Source organism: Papilio machaon, chromosome 15, assembly GCF_912999745.1.
Source record: "Papilio machaon chromosome 15, ilPapMach1.1, whole genome shotgun sequence".
NCBI lineage: Eukaryota > Metazoa > Arthropoda > Insecta > Lepidoptera > Papilionidae > Papilio > Papilio machaon.
Window position 1 is genome coordinate 826,258 of NC_060000.1, and position 16,640 is coordinate 842,897.

General features: G+C 33.4%; 1 protein-coding gene across 1 annotated transcript in view; it reads left to right on the top strand.

Moving 5' to 3' along the window:
• The window catches only part of LOC106718364 (protein Dok-7), a 131,365-nt gene that overhangs the window by 22,644 nt on the left and 92,081 nt on the right, over nucleotides 1–16,640 (top strand). Inside the window, exon 2 of the mRNA XM_045681153.1 lies at nucleotides 10,018–10,180. Within this exon, the coding sequence (XP_045537109.1) occupies nucleotides 10,115–10,180 (66 nt within the window). The 5' untranslated portion in view covers nucleotides 10,018–10,114. The remainder of the gene's footprint in view (nucleotides 1–10,017; nucleotides 10,181–16,640) is intronic.

The following is a 16,640-nucleotide window of genomic DNA, read 5'->3' on the forward strand; positions in this document are numbered from 1 at the left end:
GATACGTCTCTACATATGTAATAGTCGGCTCCTTAGATGTGTTGTAAACACATGCATTTACATAAGGATATAGTGAGTAAACACCTGACGAGATTTAATATAAGTTAACTTATTGAAAAACACGAGAGAGACATAATTTATGTAAAGTGGTAGTCCATATATGTATACGTATAAATAAGTCTGTAAATATATATGTTTTGTTGATCTAAAGAAAACACTTAAGAAATCCAAAGAATTAAGCAGCGATTACGGATTTTAATTTGGTGCGACCGCGATTTAAATATACATTATTAGCTACATTCCTATTTGGGGTAAATAACACATGAAAGTTTAAATAAAAACATTATTACCAGGACCATACATGTATATAAAATTATCTCATGGAAAGGTCTATAATGTACTGAAGTTAGCCATTTATTTTGTCATCTTCTATGCAATTATAGTTTATTTTCCCAGCGTATAAAGACCAGTTTTCTAACGTAAAGTAGTGTAATTTAGAAATCCGCGATTCACTATAATAAGCCCATGCCATGTTCAAGACATACAGGTTTCCTATTTCAAGAAAAATATTATGTTATTAATACGCTAAGGTAACTGAACACGACTTCAATTTCCATATACCATTTGTTTACCTAAATGACGCAAATTTCATTTGAACATGATGATACTAAATAGGCATATTACTATAAATTACCTATGTTTCAATAATTAAAAAATTGTTAACTTCAAACAATCTATCTCGACGTCCCTAACATTTTAACTACTCCGAATATACACTGATCAAATAGTTAAATATTTAACCCGATCTTCGGACTCCATGTTGATTTGAGTGCGGCTTAACAGGCGACCGGATCGATTCAGTACTAAGACGGTCGTGAATAAACTAACGGACAAACTTACAACAGGCTAATGTATACACGTATACTGAAATACATCGATAGAATAGACAATCAAGATCTTGGTTCTTGCTGGTTAATCTAAATTAACCATTTATTTGAATGAGATAGTGTCAAGAATATTTTGACTAAATGGAAAAAATATTACTAGTCTAGATGTCGCCTGCGACTCCATCCGCGCGAAATTAAAAAAAAAATAGTAACGAAGATTTTTTGGAGGAACTTCAAGACTATGTTATGAAAAATTTCATCGAGATTCGTTGACCTCTTCCGGAGATACCTTCAAACAAACAGCCATCGAAAGAAAGTTGTTATCATGAAAAAATTCTATACTTAATAATTCTCAATCTCGATTTGTAAAGTATAGCTCCACTCTTTATATTTCTATCCTTTGACCCTTTTCAGTTACGTCACACCATTCAATTCTTTTAGATGTATACATCTTCATCTTTGAAACAATACCATGTGTTTACATGTCCAACTTAGCCGTACGTTTTCATTGCAAATTGGGATATAATATACACCATATCAGACATCAATGTTACTACCAAACTATATCTCAATTAATCCCGCAGTTCGGTTGGGTAACGTTGAATTGTGGAGATGTTATCTAGACTACATTCCGTTGCAAATCGTGCGCTAAAATACTCGAGCATTCGATTATTCAATCCTCGTTTTAAGATACAAAATTTAAATCAACATTTCGAACTATTGTTATTTAGAAAGATTAGGTACATTTAAATGTGTTAGTTTTGAGTTTGAGTGTTAGGTAATTAGTTACTTAACAATTTAAAAAACTGAACTATCTGATTCAACTCTAACTCTTCGGGACATAATACAAAATGTATGTATAGTCTTCCAATTTCAATTGCAAGGGATTTATCTCACAATAGAACGTACATATACATTCACACATCAATATATCCATAAAAATGACTACTGTAAGACAATCGACTGCTGCACCAGAGAGTTCATTTATTTAAAAATATAGACGTTAAGTTTATTAACATTAATATTTATTACATTTACTAATTCATTACGTAAATAAATCGGTTTTTTGTTTTTACAGCTGTCAAGTTGACACTTAGCTGTCAGATAATAATCGATACTGTCAGCGCATACGTCAACAGTCATCCAGTCGGTTACCTCACGTCAACACGTCAAAGACTAGATACCTATATAGACAGACAAGGCTATCTAAACCGGTGGGTATAAGTCAAACTAAATTATAACAGTTAACTAGCGCCACCCTGTCAACGTTAAAAATTTTCACCTCTTTGTACTGTAGGTGTCTTTTTTTTATTTTATGTCATTTTCCATGTCTAAGGAGGTTTTATAAATTCTGACAGAACCCACCGCGATAGCAGCGCCTCTCTCACCGATTCAGTTATCCTTGTTCGACGATAACTAATTACGTTAGCAAAGGTCAATGACAGCTTACGAGTATTTGGCGTATACACAAAAACTACACAAACTTAATTACACAAACTGGTTTAATTATCTAGACTTGAAAATACTCATATAAAAAAAACTAACCACGTAGATGAAATATACATAAAGTGTGCATAATAATATGTAATTATCAATTCTATTACACAATACAATAATGTATACAAAACAAAAAAATGTCAACAGTTTTAAAATGTCGGCTGTTCAATCGTAAATCCTATCATTCAACCACAAAAATAGTTATAATTTATTAGAAAAACGAATCACCATGTTTTCGTAACTCATAAAGAAAGTAAAAGTCAAAACATTTTTCTACTTCCAATTAATTTAACTTATGATAAATTGTTACAAAATCACTATAAATAATATTCAAATTTCAGATTACAACAAACGAGAACATAATTTCAACGTTTAAATTTAACGAGCGATCGTTAAAAATAACGCTCTCAAATAAATCTAAACAGCTTCGGTTTTCTCTTCCCAACACTAAACTTCGATCTGTATGTATGTATGTAGTTATATAATGAAAAACTACTAAGTTCAGCCTCTTATAGGCGACTATTGACTACTGGTAAGCAAGGAACGTTGCCAAATCTCTTCTGGTATTGCAGTAAGGTGACCAAATTGTACAATTTTTAAGGACTCAAACTGTATGTGTTATAGGAATATAAATTTTTGAACTTCCAAACTGTATTAGTGTAAATTAAATGTTATTTTAGGACATTTCAATTATCAGTGAACTTATTAAAACAACTTTTGTTTTAATTCAAAATATTCATAAGCTTGTAATAATTAGGATGACAGATAAAAAGATTTTTGGCAATTTAATGTTTCAAATGATTACTATTATTTCTCTCTACAACACATAATATGTTAATAATTCCTTTCTTAAATAACAAATATAAATATGTATAAATAAGTAAACCTAGCGCGTAAAGTTAGTATTCTATATCAAGACGTAATAATACGTTTATTGTCGCCATAAAAAGCGGGACTTTTACTTATAAAATTAATATAATGGTGTTCCTACACTGGCAATAACAATAATGATGGGTTGGCAAACTCCGTCGCATTTGCGTCTACCGCTTAATGTTTATTACGTTTTTGGCGGTCCGGAGATCACGTACTTTATCGCCGGCAGTAGCAGTTGCCTAGCGTAGCGGCGCTAGTGAAATTGAATGTAAACCTTCCAATACAAGTAGTGATGTACTTTTAAACGAATTTGTATTAAGATATGATGCTACTGTGGGCTTCAATTGTTGAAAGATTTGTATAAAAAAAATCTTAGTTTATAGAAAACTAGCTTTTACCCGTGACTCCGTCCGCGCGGAATAAAAAATAGAAAACGGGGTAAAAATTATCCTATGTCCGTTTCCTGGTTCTAAGCTACCTGCCCACCAATTTTCAGTCAAATCGATTTAGCCGTTCTTGAGTTATAAATAGTGTAACTAACACGACTTTCTTTTGTATATATAGAAGATGAGAGTAAGTACACAAATGAAACTATGAAATCAATACCATTTACAAAGAAGTATTGTTCTTGTACTGTCCATTCTATCTATAGTCCTGTCCCGTTACCTTCGTATTTTGTACGTCTTTCTTTTTTCAGATGTTAAAATATAAGTCAATGAATTTAGTTATAATACTATAGATCCGTTGTTAGATGTGCATTCATAAGACCTATACTGGCTGGTGAGCACTACTTAGCTTATAATAAAAAAAATATATATACACAAGCAAATTAAAAACCTCTTCCTTTTTTGAAGTCGGTTAATACATTTTTCACGACAGGTCTCGTGTCGTTACATTCGTCTAACACTTGGTAGGCTCGTGTCGTTGCCAAATAGCCCATTAAAGCGTTGTCATGGCAACTGGCTGGCCATCCGTCTGGCGGTCGTTATTGCCGCGTTTGATGATGCCGACGCGGTGTGAATTACATTTGCCGATGTCGGAAGCTGTCATGCCAATTTGGCTTTTATATTCAAATTCGAGAGCCTCCCCGGACGCTCCAGTGTTCATTGTATTGTTAACTGTGAAGCTATTTCAATACTATTATTATGACTGTCTGAACTACGATAATATATTTGATATATCACAAGTTTACTATACATATATGTCAATGAATGTAGTAAAACGTTTGATTTTTAGTTAACATTTCATTGAACCACTTACCTTGGGTTTCTCAGGTCTGGTCTCAGAAACCTACAGTTATTTTTCCAAATGTAATTAATAGTAACAAAGCTTAAGTTTCTTTACTTAGAAACCCATTACTCTTGGGCAGTAAAATGATATTTGGTCCTGTGAGGTTACAGTATCATTTGTATTGAATAACAAACTGTGGTTCTCATCCATCCAAACATTCGGATTTATAATATTAAAGATATTAAATGAGGAAATTATTAATAACTGCATTTATGATCATTGTTGTACTGGTTATATTCTACGTATGACGGAAGTTTGTCATTTAATCGGCCCTATCTAACTAGTTTTTGCGTAGGCACTATCTCGAGTTGTATTGATCGACGACTGGTTAGGCATCCTATGTTAGTTACTTCATAATTACAAAAAAATACCTATATGAAGATTTTTTTTTAAACTTCATTTACTGTCTCAGAGTCGTAAATTGATCACTTACGGAGTCGTTTAATGTAGACTTTTCATATTAACTCTATATGAAGGTATGCTCTTTGTGGCAATTATGACTACGTGTTACTGTACTGCTGTCGCCCGCGACTTCGTCCTCGCGGAATTAAGCCTATGTGATTTTCCAGACCATGTTCTAGATCTACGCCAAAAATCAGCGAGATGTATGCAGCCGTTCTTGAGATACCTTCAAACAAACATACAACAATCAAAGCATTTATAATATTAGTAAGAATAACTTATATCAACTTATATCTAGAAAACAACTGTAAACGGATTTACAGCACAAGTAAGTAGACGTTAAGATCTATAAATATTAAAATATAAACAAAAATATAAATCTTCAGATGTAATCTGCAGCGAATCATAGCAACTGTTTCAACATTAGGGTTGCCGCGAAGATTCCGTACAACCGCATTTACGTAACAGAGGACCAAACTAAAATCTTAAATACCCTTTACTAAAACTACAACACAAACAATTAACAACCTTAGTTCATTAGCCATAAGAACTACTTTCGTATTATATTTATTTTCAGTATCATCTGACCGTACATAATTCGATGGACCGCCGCACCATATGGCGGATGTGGCGGTTTTTGTGCGGGCTTCGGAGAGATTTACAAATTAAACACCCTGTATGCTAAGGACACCGCGTGGTTTCACAGAATTTCGCAATTCACCTTCAGAAATTAGTGGAATGAAGCCTCACAAATTGTCTCTAAGTACACCAACAGACAATAAAGTTGTTATTTTCTTTAATATTTATTTAAACTAATTTAATAATAATAAAGAGGTCGCATGAACTCCACACAGCTTCTGATCCACCTATTTTACATCCTACTACCCTAGAATAGAATGCATATTTTGCTACTTCGTAAATCGACACATCTGACGAAAATGAGTTACATGTTAAGACATGTAACTGTTTACATCAGATCCAAGATACATTTTAGTTACATTTGCGGATCTTTCGCCAAAGAACGTAGCATAATGAAGCCGTAACAATCGGCGCGCGGGAGACAGGTGTCCGTACAGACAACGGTACACCGCTCTGGATTTTTGCTAGGGCTGTCAAAATGTACTTAAATATATATTCTTTTTACTTATCTATTTACGTTTGTAATAGTTTAATACACCAAGGTCATATTTGTTAAGCAAAGTTTTCAATACCAATCTCGTTTAATAATTATGGTTAAAAGAACATATAAATAGAAAATAATAATTCCCTTTTAAATTATCAAAGTTTACGTCTCACGGACTTTCAGTATAATTCCATATATAAAACTAAGTATTGTAAATTATAAATTACTTTCACAGCAATAATCACCATAAAGATACATTCAATTCATAGATAATATAGTGACACCCCTTGCCTATTTAACAATAAATCTTATCTATTGAAAAAGGCAGATGTAACAAGAACAAGACCACCATTGTAGGGCTGAACCGAAAAAGTGCACAAATTGACAACAACGTCTTTAAATCGAGCTTCTTGCAATTCGCCAGGTGTTTGACGCAGCTGGCCCTACCTGAGCTTTACACAGCTTTTACAAAAAGCTCTTGACTTCGTAACTTTAGCTTTGTTATTAATTTAGTCGCTTCGAGTTGTTTTGAGTTTGACTAAGGTTTATAATTTATTCATAACTGTTTTGCTTTAGTTTAAAGGTATATTTCGCTTTACGTTTTAGAGATTAGTGTTCTAAAATGTAACATGTATTTTGAAGTATTGTTGTGCTAAACAATACAATGTTTGATTGTTGGTTTCTGAGACCAAAAACACATTTTAAAACACATCGTTATCTCTGTTTTGTCAAAGATAATGATGGTGATTACGATGTATTTTATATAGAAACTAGCTTTTACCCGCGACTCCGTCCGCGCGGAATGAAAAAAATGCACACAAGATAAAAAAGTTCCTATGTCCGTCTCCTAGTTCTAAGCTATCTCCTCATCAATTTTCAGCTAAATCAGTTCGACCGACCTTGAGTTATAAATAGTGTAACTAACACGACTTTCTTTTATACATATAGATTTATCTCGGAAACCCACGGTAAGACCTTTAAAATGTTATTCCGAATTAAAGGTTTTCATTAAACGTTTTCTAATATGCATGTTTATATTTCTTTGTGTTAAAGTTTTGAAATTTTAAAGCAATAAAAGAAAAATGCAGCAAATTAATATCAGGCACATTTAATATGACGTGTAGGAATGACAATTTGTTACGTCAATCGCGCAATATTAAATGAAATACGATAAATGTGAGTAATGCAGATAAATTGATGTATTGAACGCCTCGCTCTGTGCCTTGAGCGGCACAACGATATGACGTGGCGGAACAATGGGGTGCGATATTAATTTTAACGAAAATATTACAATTCAGTAATAAAGATTTAGACTCACCCTTATTATAACCATATACAGGATGTTTCTTCATATTTGTAAATTATATAAATTATGTTAATTCGACATTATTATTCTCATTCATAACCAAATTTTTATAGCCTATGTTACTCAGGGATAATGTAGTAGCCTAATAGTAAAAGAATTTTTGATATCGGTCAAGTAGTTTTTGAGTTTATTGGTCACAAACATACAAAAATACAAGATAATTAAAGAACGTTTCAATCACATAAATTTAGCTTCGTGCATCACGCAATACGGTTCAATTGATACTCACATTGGCAGATTAAATGGATGCTAATCAAGCCAGTTGGTGCTCCAGGTGGTAGGGGGTAATGGACCGCACGCAGGAAATCAACAAAACGGCCAGGGACATAGTAATTGTTCGCACAAAATACTAGTACATTGCGACCGCGTTTAGGTGCCCTGTACTAATTAATCTAATTACAAATTTGAACTATTCCTGTCAATGAAACATTCTACAGTCGTACTGCATGTTTTTTAACATACTGTTTTTTTCTATTCAAGGAAACAATACTTAAAATTGCACTCTTAGAGGCCACATATAACATTCCCATTATAAAGAAAAAAATGTACTTGCTACAGAATAAATTCGGGAAAAAGTAAATAAAACATTCACAATAATTCCAGTGCCCAATTCACATCAACGAGTATAAAACGAGCATCCTGTATTTGTTCACCTTTTGAATCGATACAGAAACAATATTTGCGAAATGCACAGATCCCGTAATCGCATACGACATATTTATCGCCCACCGGGGGCTATTCTGTGCGCTCATTGAATTTGCCCCCTTTGGACATTGGCCGTTTATGGATTACTATAATGTTTTTTTACGCCCTTTGTTGAGGCGATGGCATATTGTACATAATTTTATTAATATAATTAAATGGAAAATATAAGTGCTATCTAATATCTTGAATGTTTCGATTGTAACGCTAATTTTCATTTATACGTTAAATATTCGAGTCACTTTTACAAAAGTTTTACAACTTCATCCCTACTAAACTACTACTAAATTATTTAATAGCTCCTTTAGTATACCAAAAATTAAATTAAAATAAGATTTTACTCAAATTATTTTTAAATAGTCAATATTAATTATACGTAATTAGAAAAACATCCAACAAGCGACAAAACTCAAAGTTGGCTACTGACTGACGTATCGAGGAAACATCTCAAAGTTTTTTAATTTTGCAACTTTACCGCCCTCCCCCTTCCGTGCCCTACCGTACCCCGCCCGGGGCCAATTTGTTCTTCCGATACAAATATTGAATTCCCGTTCGTTCCGCGTCACCTCCGAGTTATTTAATTTAACAAGAACCCAATCTTTGCTTGGGGCTAATCAAATTTTATAAAGACACGAACACCTGATGTAGACTGTTTGAGTTTAGTTGAATCTTTATTTTATTAACTAAGGGAATATTTATCTTTTTTCTTTCATGTTTCGATTACTTAAGACGGGAGTAACTCAATGGCGAATGATAGATCGATTTGAAGTACATATAGTGGTGACCTTACAGTGAGATACGAACAAGGAGATAGAGATTTCATTTAATATCTTTAAGTTGTGTATTGAAAATAATTAACATCAACAGTGCTTTTAGAGCAGCATCCGTGTGATAAATGGAGCGTCACGACCGGGGTAATACCACGATTTCATCAAATACCAGCGGCGTGAGGTTTAATACTTTATTCGTCTGCTTTTCGTCAGACGAAGATGTGCTTTACCTCTCCTCCTGTCTATCCCTTTTAATAATTATCTTCAAGTATCCTAGTTTGTCGGTTCTTTTATCGTAAAATATATTTTCCTAACTTTGTAAATAGTGTCTAACATTTCTTAATTAAGACGCTTTCAAAATATTTTATTAAAAAACACCTGTATTATTAGATAGCTAACAAATGAGTAATTCAACACATAACAAGTCTTTAATCGATTTGAATTTAAGCGGATTAAGTAACAAAAGTTTGCTGAATCTGTAGCAATATTTGGGCGCCCGGGCCGTACTGCGCCTCGCCAACTCGCTTAAGTATTCAAGCCCAAGTTGTAGCTTAAGCCTTCAAAGAGATGTCTGTATTTAAGTATTAACTTAGTTCGCTTTAAATATAAATAGGGGCTCCTCCAAAGCTACGGGTCGGCTGTCGGAATTTGTTATTAATTCAGGTTGAATAATTGATTGTTATCTTTAGTCTGAAACTATTTACATCATTCTCTTAGATTAAAAAAATGCTTGAAGATAATTTATCTATAATAAGCTTAGTAATTATTAAGAATGTTATTTATTGATAATTTATAATAGCAAGGGATATATCCCCTTTTTCTGTGCGTCCCCTCCTCATTCGTTTAAGGCAAAGCATCTGCAATTGCAGATGTCTATGGGCAGCAGTCTCTTCGTTATTTCGGCGTATTCGGATGTCTGCTTGATCGTTTCCCAACTTAAGTTATAGAAAAAAAATTAGAAAAAAAAAGAGAAATTGACTTGTTCCAATCCATTGCCCTTGTTCAATCTTTACGGATGGAAATCATCTAAAAAATTACATATCCAGGAAGAATAAAAGAGCTTGCCTGTGGTACAATGGATTTGTAACCGTTTTTTTTTTGTTACAGGTTTCTCGTGCTGTTTATTTGTGGCGTGCAGTACTATGTGTTAGTGCACGATGCCGCCGCGGCGGCGCTGCGGTCGCGCCACGTGATCTGAAACAAAATGACGGACTCAGGTCCCGCTAATTCTATTATCGAGGGAACTGTGAAGTTTCGCGACGGGAAAAAGGTGAGTTTTCAATAAATGTTTTATTTACAAATACCATATGAAACTATAGTTCCACGGATTAATCTGGCTCAGAGATGTGTGACGAGAGTGGCGCCGTTAGTTTTATACATAAAACGTCAGATATAATATGACAAAAAGGTTACTTACCGTCATTTTTGCTCAGCAAGCCAGATAAGTTACTGGCACTATAATTATATGTTTATTTCACATTTATACATTCCTAATCTGTTTGTTGAAAATGTCCTCATACACTTTAAAACTTTTAATAGACTACAAAAAGTAGAAAACTTAAAACGAAACTACTAACTTTTTATTTCAAAATTTTATTTCACAACCCTAACGAGGAGGTTCCCCAAGGGAATATTTTAGACAACTTTTATTTCTATTTTCGTTTCAGGTTTAAACATTAATACAAGTTGATATTATACTTTCTAAACATAACTTAGTTTACTGTAGTGACACTTGTATTATTATCCCTTTCATTAACCTTGTAAAAATAGAGACAACTATATATATCAATACAAATTACAACAATCGAAACACAAAGTAAGAAGGAATTTATAATCAAGTTCAATAATTATTTATATAATGTACATTGCCCTTTATAAAGCGGTCGCGTTCACTGAATAAGTGAAAGTAACCGTCAGGTTTTTCGCAAACCCGAGGTATTTATAGAGATGAAATTAAAGTACTTTAATATTTAACAAAATTAAAAAATGTACATACATTTTTTTTTAATAATTAAAATGATACGTTATATTTTCATGAATTAATACTTAAACTACTTTCTGTGACATTCAAAATTTCTTATAAATAAAAAACTTGAGAGGTGTCAAGGGATACCCGGATGGAACGAAGTTCCTTTCGATTGTCCCTTGAATTGAATTAGTGAAGGAACCAATGTTTATTCTATGAATAAAAAACTTAAGTCTTCACAAGAAGTACATTTTATTTCTATGAATTTTGAGTTATATATTGTCACGTCGTTGCCATGGTGAAGTAGCGCTCATTCGTCGTTAACATACTTACTATAGCAAAAAGTGTCGTGACAACTTTTCGTAAGAATTTTTTCCGTCTAGCCCCCTTTCACAACGCGCGATAAGGAACTTCGTTCCAATACTCAATTGTGAAGTAACATTAGAAATGGTTCTGTAACTTCAAGCAAAACACATCTGAACCGTCAATCTTGTGAAGACCATAGATAGATAGATGGTTACATAATAACGTTGATATTAAAGTCTTAATTTGATACCGTTTCGACGCCCCCAACGAATAACCCCGTAATAGGAAAAAAGAAATTTTTTCAGGAGAAGCAAAAACCGTATTTCTTTAATAACTTCATCAATAATTATTGTACAAGAATCTTTTAGATACCAAAACAAAGCTAATTTTTATAGCTTCATTGTATATTTTCATTCATGTATTCCGGGCGTATTCTGTGCTATGAAGGAAGAATGATAATACCGAAAATAAAAAAAAAATCTGTTTCAATAATTACTTCTTATTTCCGTAATTAACATTAAGAAAAATATAAAAAAAAATCACAACGTGTAATAAGACCTTTAGATGCCGAATCCGACGGAAAAGCAAGAACCCGGTAAGATTGCATTACAGGATTATTCGATGGGGGCGACGATTTAATGTCACTGATTTCTTATTTAAAAACATAGGAACGAGAACTCATAATGCATGCTGTGTCAATAAATTTGTGAATGGGGAAGGTCAATAAACAGTGTTGCGTGTCACTGTCGGCAAATGATGTTGCGGACGACATCGCTCCCTGTCACCAGAGTATCGAGTTGCAATTTATTATAGACTGGAGTTACCATTGCTTGCAATTTTGTGATACAAAATGCTGTTATATTTTAGTTGCTTGTAGTGTTTGTAGGCGCAAATTAGGGTATAAATTCTAAAAATATAATTATCGAAGAAATAATTACTCTTTGTGCATGAGACAGCTAGTAAGCTGTTGCCCGCTAATCCGCGTGGAATTAAAAAAATAGTAGACTGTGTTCTTTCAGACTATGTCCTACATCTATGCCTTTGAGCGAAATCCATGTAGCCATTCTGGATTACTTTCTAAGAAACCATCCATCCATCGATAAATCCAAACTTTCGAATTTATAATATTAATAAGATTTCTCCTACTCCAACATAGTACAATAGTTATCTACTATTAGTTCTCAATAACATCATGCTTAAGTCTGATGATGTAAGAAATATAAATTCCATAGAAAGCATAACCTTATCATTTCTGCCTACACTGTTTTAATACACGCTAGTATAGTTTATCTTATTAATATAAATGCGACTGTTTGAATGGATGGATGGATGTTTGTTAGACGGTACATACCTCCATGCATGAATCTCTATAAAATTTAGTGTAGATCTAGACCAGTCTGGAAGAACACATAGGCTACCTATGATCCCGCAAATGTGAACAGTTCCCGTGGGATACGTTTGATTCACATATTTACTTGATAACTCCTCTCGAGTGTCACATGACATAATTCTGCGCAGACGAAGTGGCAGGCCAAAGCTATAATGTTTATGATATAATTCTTATCATACAGAACAGCTGACTGACTACATAACCTAGTTTTTACACTAAAATCTTGTTTAAATATTTGCATTGCTCTATCTATTGTACTGACTGCAAATACCATTTTTAATGTTAAGAAATTATACAAATACATACAATAATCATTCTTAACCTAAAAATTATGCATTCAATTGCGATTTTTATCCATTGGTAATAGAGTTTATTATCAATTGTTCTCAAAACGTTGACAAAGATTTTTTTCAATTGATAAAAAAGTCTAGAATTGATATGTGCCAAGTCTATTCACACCGTCTCAAGGATTACTATAAGTACTTTCTATTAAAAAGTACAAACAATTGTCGTCTTTAGACCTAAGTTATAAGAATGTAAATCCCTTGACAATAGAATTTAATATTGAACCATTGTTTTTCTAGGAATGTCTCGTAACTGAGACTTCGCTACTTGAATATTATGATTTATTTCTTACGAAAATTATGATAAATTAATAAACAACTTAAAATAAGTGTAACTAACTTACTAATATGTTAGAAGGTATCTCCAAAACAACTGCATGGATTTGGATGAATTTGGTATGGATGTAGAACACTTTCTGGAAGAATACTTAAGAAGGTTTTTTTTAATTTCTTATGAGCTAAGTCACTTACTAAGATTCCCTCTTGAATCAAAATAAATCGTCAAAGTATAACATTCATGAATGGTTAATAATGAACTCATGCCTACAAAACGGTGTCTATATCTTAGAAATAGACGTGACAATTCTCTGAATGTTCGCACATGGAAGAAGCAATTCAAATGTCACGGATAAGAGACAACCCACCTAACATATTTACCTCTAACACTACGGCAAAGGTAATCAAAAATGAACCTTACGTGAGAAATGTAGAGTGCATTTTGCTTTGTTGTAAAAGTTCATATTTGGGTTGAACTGATATTTTCGAAGTATATTTCTGATAAATAAGTCCGTTCGATTTGTTTATCGCGCGATATGGAGCCGATATGAGAATATTTATCTGAGATAAGATTGTACATATTTTTCGATGGGTACATTACATATAGCACGAATAAAAAGTACGGCGATTATCGAAGTGGATAGAATTTCACTGCCGAAACATTAAATAAAAACTCTAAGGGCGTTACCATAAAAACCTAGATAGTGTTTCAAATAAATTTTAGCTTAAACATACGTACTTATACCGTGAGTAGCGGCCGGCGTGGATTTTTGTCAAATCATGGTTATTGAAAATTTTCTTTTTGCGTAGGTTTGCGAAATGCAATCTTTACCAATAAATAATGAAGTACTAGTATCAAAAGTATTGTGGTGATACATATTTATGGTGAAACATATAACCATGTTAAGGTCAATAATAAATCAGAGACTTGTTAAAACACGTGTTTAACTAAACAGCGTCTAACAGTATGTGTCTAACTTATGTGAAGGCTTATATGCGAATGTTTTATATTTCACGAATTTCAGACTAAAATATACAGTTTGTCTTTAGACAAAACATACAAAGTATTTATTGGAATCATAATGTATATAGTTTAAAATGTAAATAACGATGAAACTATTTCGCAATTCAGATTTAATAGCAGAAAGGAAGTAGTGAATCATAGATACAATCAAAGTACGATGACTAACAAATGCATGGGAAATATTGTTAAGTAGGGTTAGCGACAGGCAGGCGGCCGGCCGTAAAAACTTAAGCCAAAACTTTAAGGTTTATGAAACCTTGTGTACCGACCCCACATAAGTGGGAAAGGGTCCGTGTCTACGCCATATTTAAAAAGTGGCAACGTTGTCACAGAGCAAGATCTTCCAATGTTAACGAACCTGCATCAACAGGTCAGACAGATGATGACTTTTGAATCTATTGTTAAAAATATCAATCAAGTAGCTTTGGTTTACGGCGTGATTGACTTTGGTTTGTGGTACGAGGTACAGTTATTGAATCACCCAAGATGTACCTACTAGGTTTGATAAGTAAACAATCTTAGACACCAAAATACAAAATTTATGGTTAACCAGCTGTCGCTCACGACTCCGTTCATGCAGAATTAAAAAATGTAATAAGTAGCCTATGTGTTCTTCCAGGCTTTATTCTACATATGTGCCAAATTTCACCAAGATCTATTGAGCCATTCAGAAGATACCTTCAAACAAACATCCATCAGATCGATGGATATCCATCCATCGATCTAAACATTCATATCTATAATATAAGTAAGATTAAATCTGGTCTGGTATGGTCTGTCCTTGGCGGTATTTCCATACAAGTACGAATTAGGATCTTTCAAGAAACAAGCATACTACTTCCTTAAAGGTCGGCAGCGCATCTGCAGTTCTTTTGGAATTGAGTATGTCCATGGACGTCGTTTATCACCTCGGTGTTCCTGCTGCTCGCTTGCACACTTCTCTAAAAAAAAGTGTAACTTTGTAATGTCTTTCTTTATACGTTTGTATGTCTTTTGGATGAGTTAAAACAAACTTGTAGGTGTAATAAGTAACATGAATAAACAATGCCAATTATTTTCTAAGAGAGTGACATTTTTTCTTTCACAAAATCATTTTATTGGATACTTTAATATATCCAGATTTTAGTATTTTAATATTGATGTTATTCCATTACCATTTTCTTTTTTCTTGAACTCAGTTACATTTAGCTTTTAGCTAAGTTAGACGCCTTTCTGAGGGTTATAGTACTTTGCTATCAGTTTATTATCTAATTCTAGTGTTCCGTGGAAAAACCAGACACCAGCACGCCACTTGACGCCCCTTTGTTACGTTGAAAATCGATACTCACTCGCAATACCAACTCGATTAGTGCTTACATACACGTATTAGAAGTTCACTTAATTACACATAAGCTTGTATGGATGGTTTTAGTAATACAATATAGATGGACTGTGTATAAAATAATTTACAAACGTTTTTGACTGTTGGTTTATGAGTCCAAGATCTCTGTATAAAGCATATCGTCATATCTGTCATTAACTTTGACAATACAGGAATAATATGTTTTGAACAGGGATTTTGGTCTCAGAAATCCACGGTTAGATATTTAAAATAAGCTATGGATAACTATTATTTGAATGATAGGTTTGAACTCACGACTTTACGTTTCACAATCCTTTATTTAACCACTAGACGTCGCTCACTATTCCGTCCGCGTGGAATTAAAAAAAAAAATAGTAGCCTATGTTTTCTTCCAGGCCATATTATACATCCATGCCACATTTCAACGAGATCCTTGCATCCGTACTGGTGATACCTTGTAATAAACACCTATACTAAATTTTCGGATTTATAATATTAGTAAGATTACTCTAATAGTGTTTCAATCGTATCTTCGTACACCATTCTGCATTATACAGTATATCGACGCTGGAAAGCATAAACGCTGTAACCCTTGAAATCGCGAATATGTTTATCACACGTTAATAATTTCAACCATTATCAAACGATAATGATTTTATTATAGGTTAGCACAAACTACACAATATTGCTAAATACCGCATGCTTGTAGGCGTATCAGCTCACGAGTTATCATTTTTTGGCTCTCCTGTAAAGTTCATACTTTCGGGGTTACAGCGTTTATGCTTTCCAGCGTCGATATAGTGTAGTTTATTTCTTTGCTGGTTATCAGTAAAATGTGTAGTAGCAACAGACTTATCAAGTGTTTATCTATACAATGTTAAATGACGCAGGTACGCACATACATAGGTATCATGATAGATTACATATGTACTATATACTAGCGGTCTTCCGAGACTTTTTCAGACCGGATTTTGTTTAATAGTAGCCTATACTATTCCCGTATACATCAATTACCTTCCAATTACAGTCCCGAATCATTCCAGTCGTTTCGGAGATCTTTCGAAACAAACATGGTTTCGCGG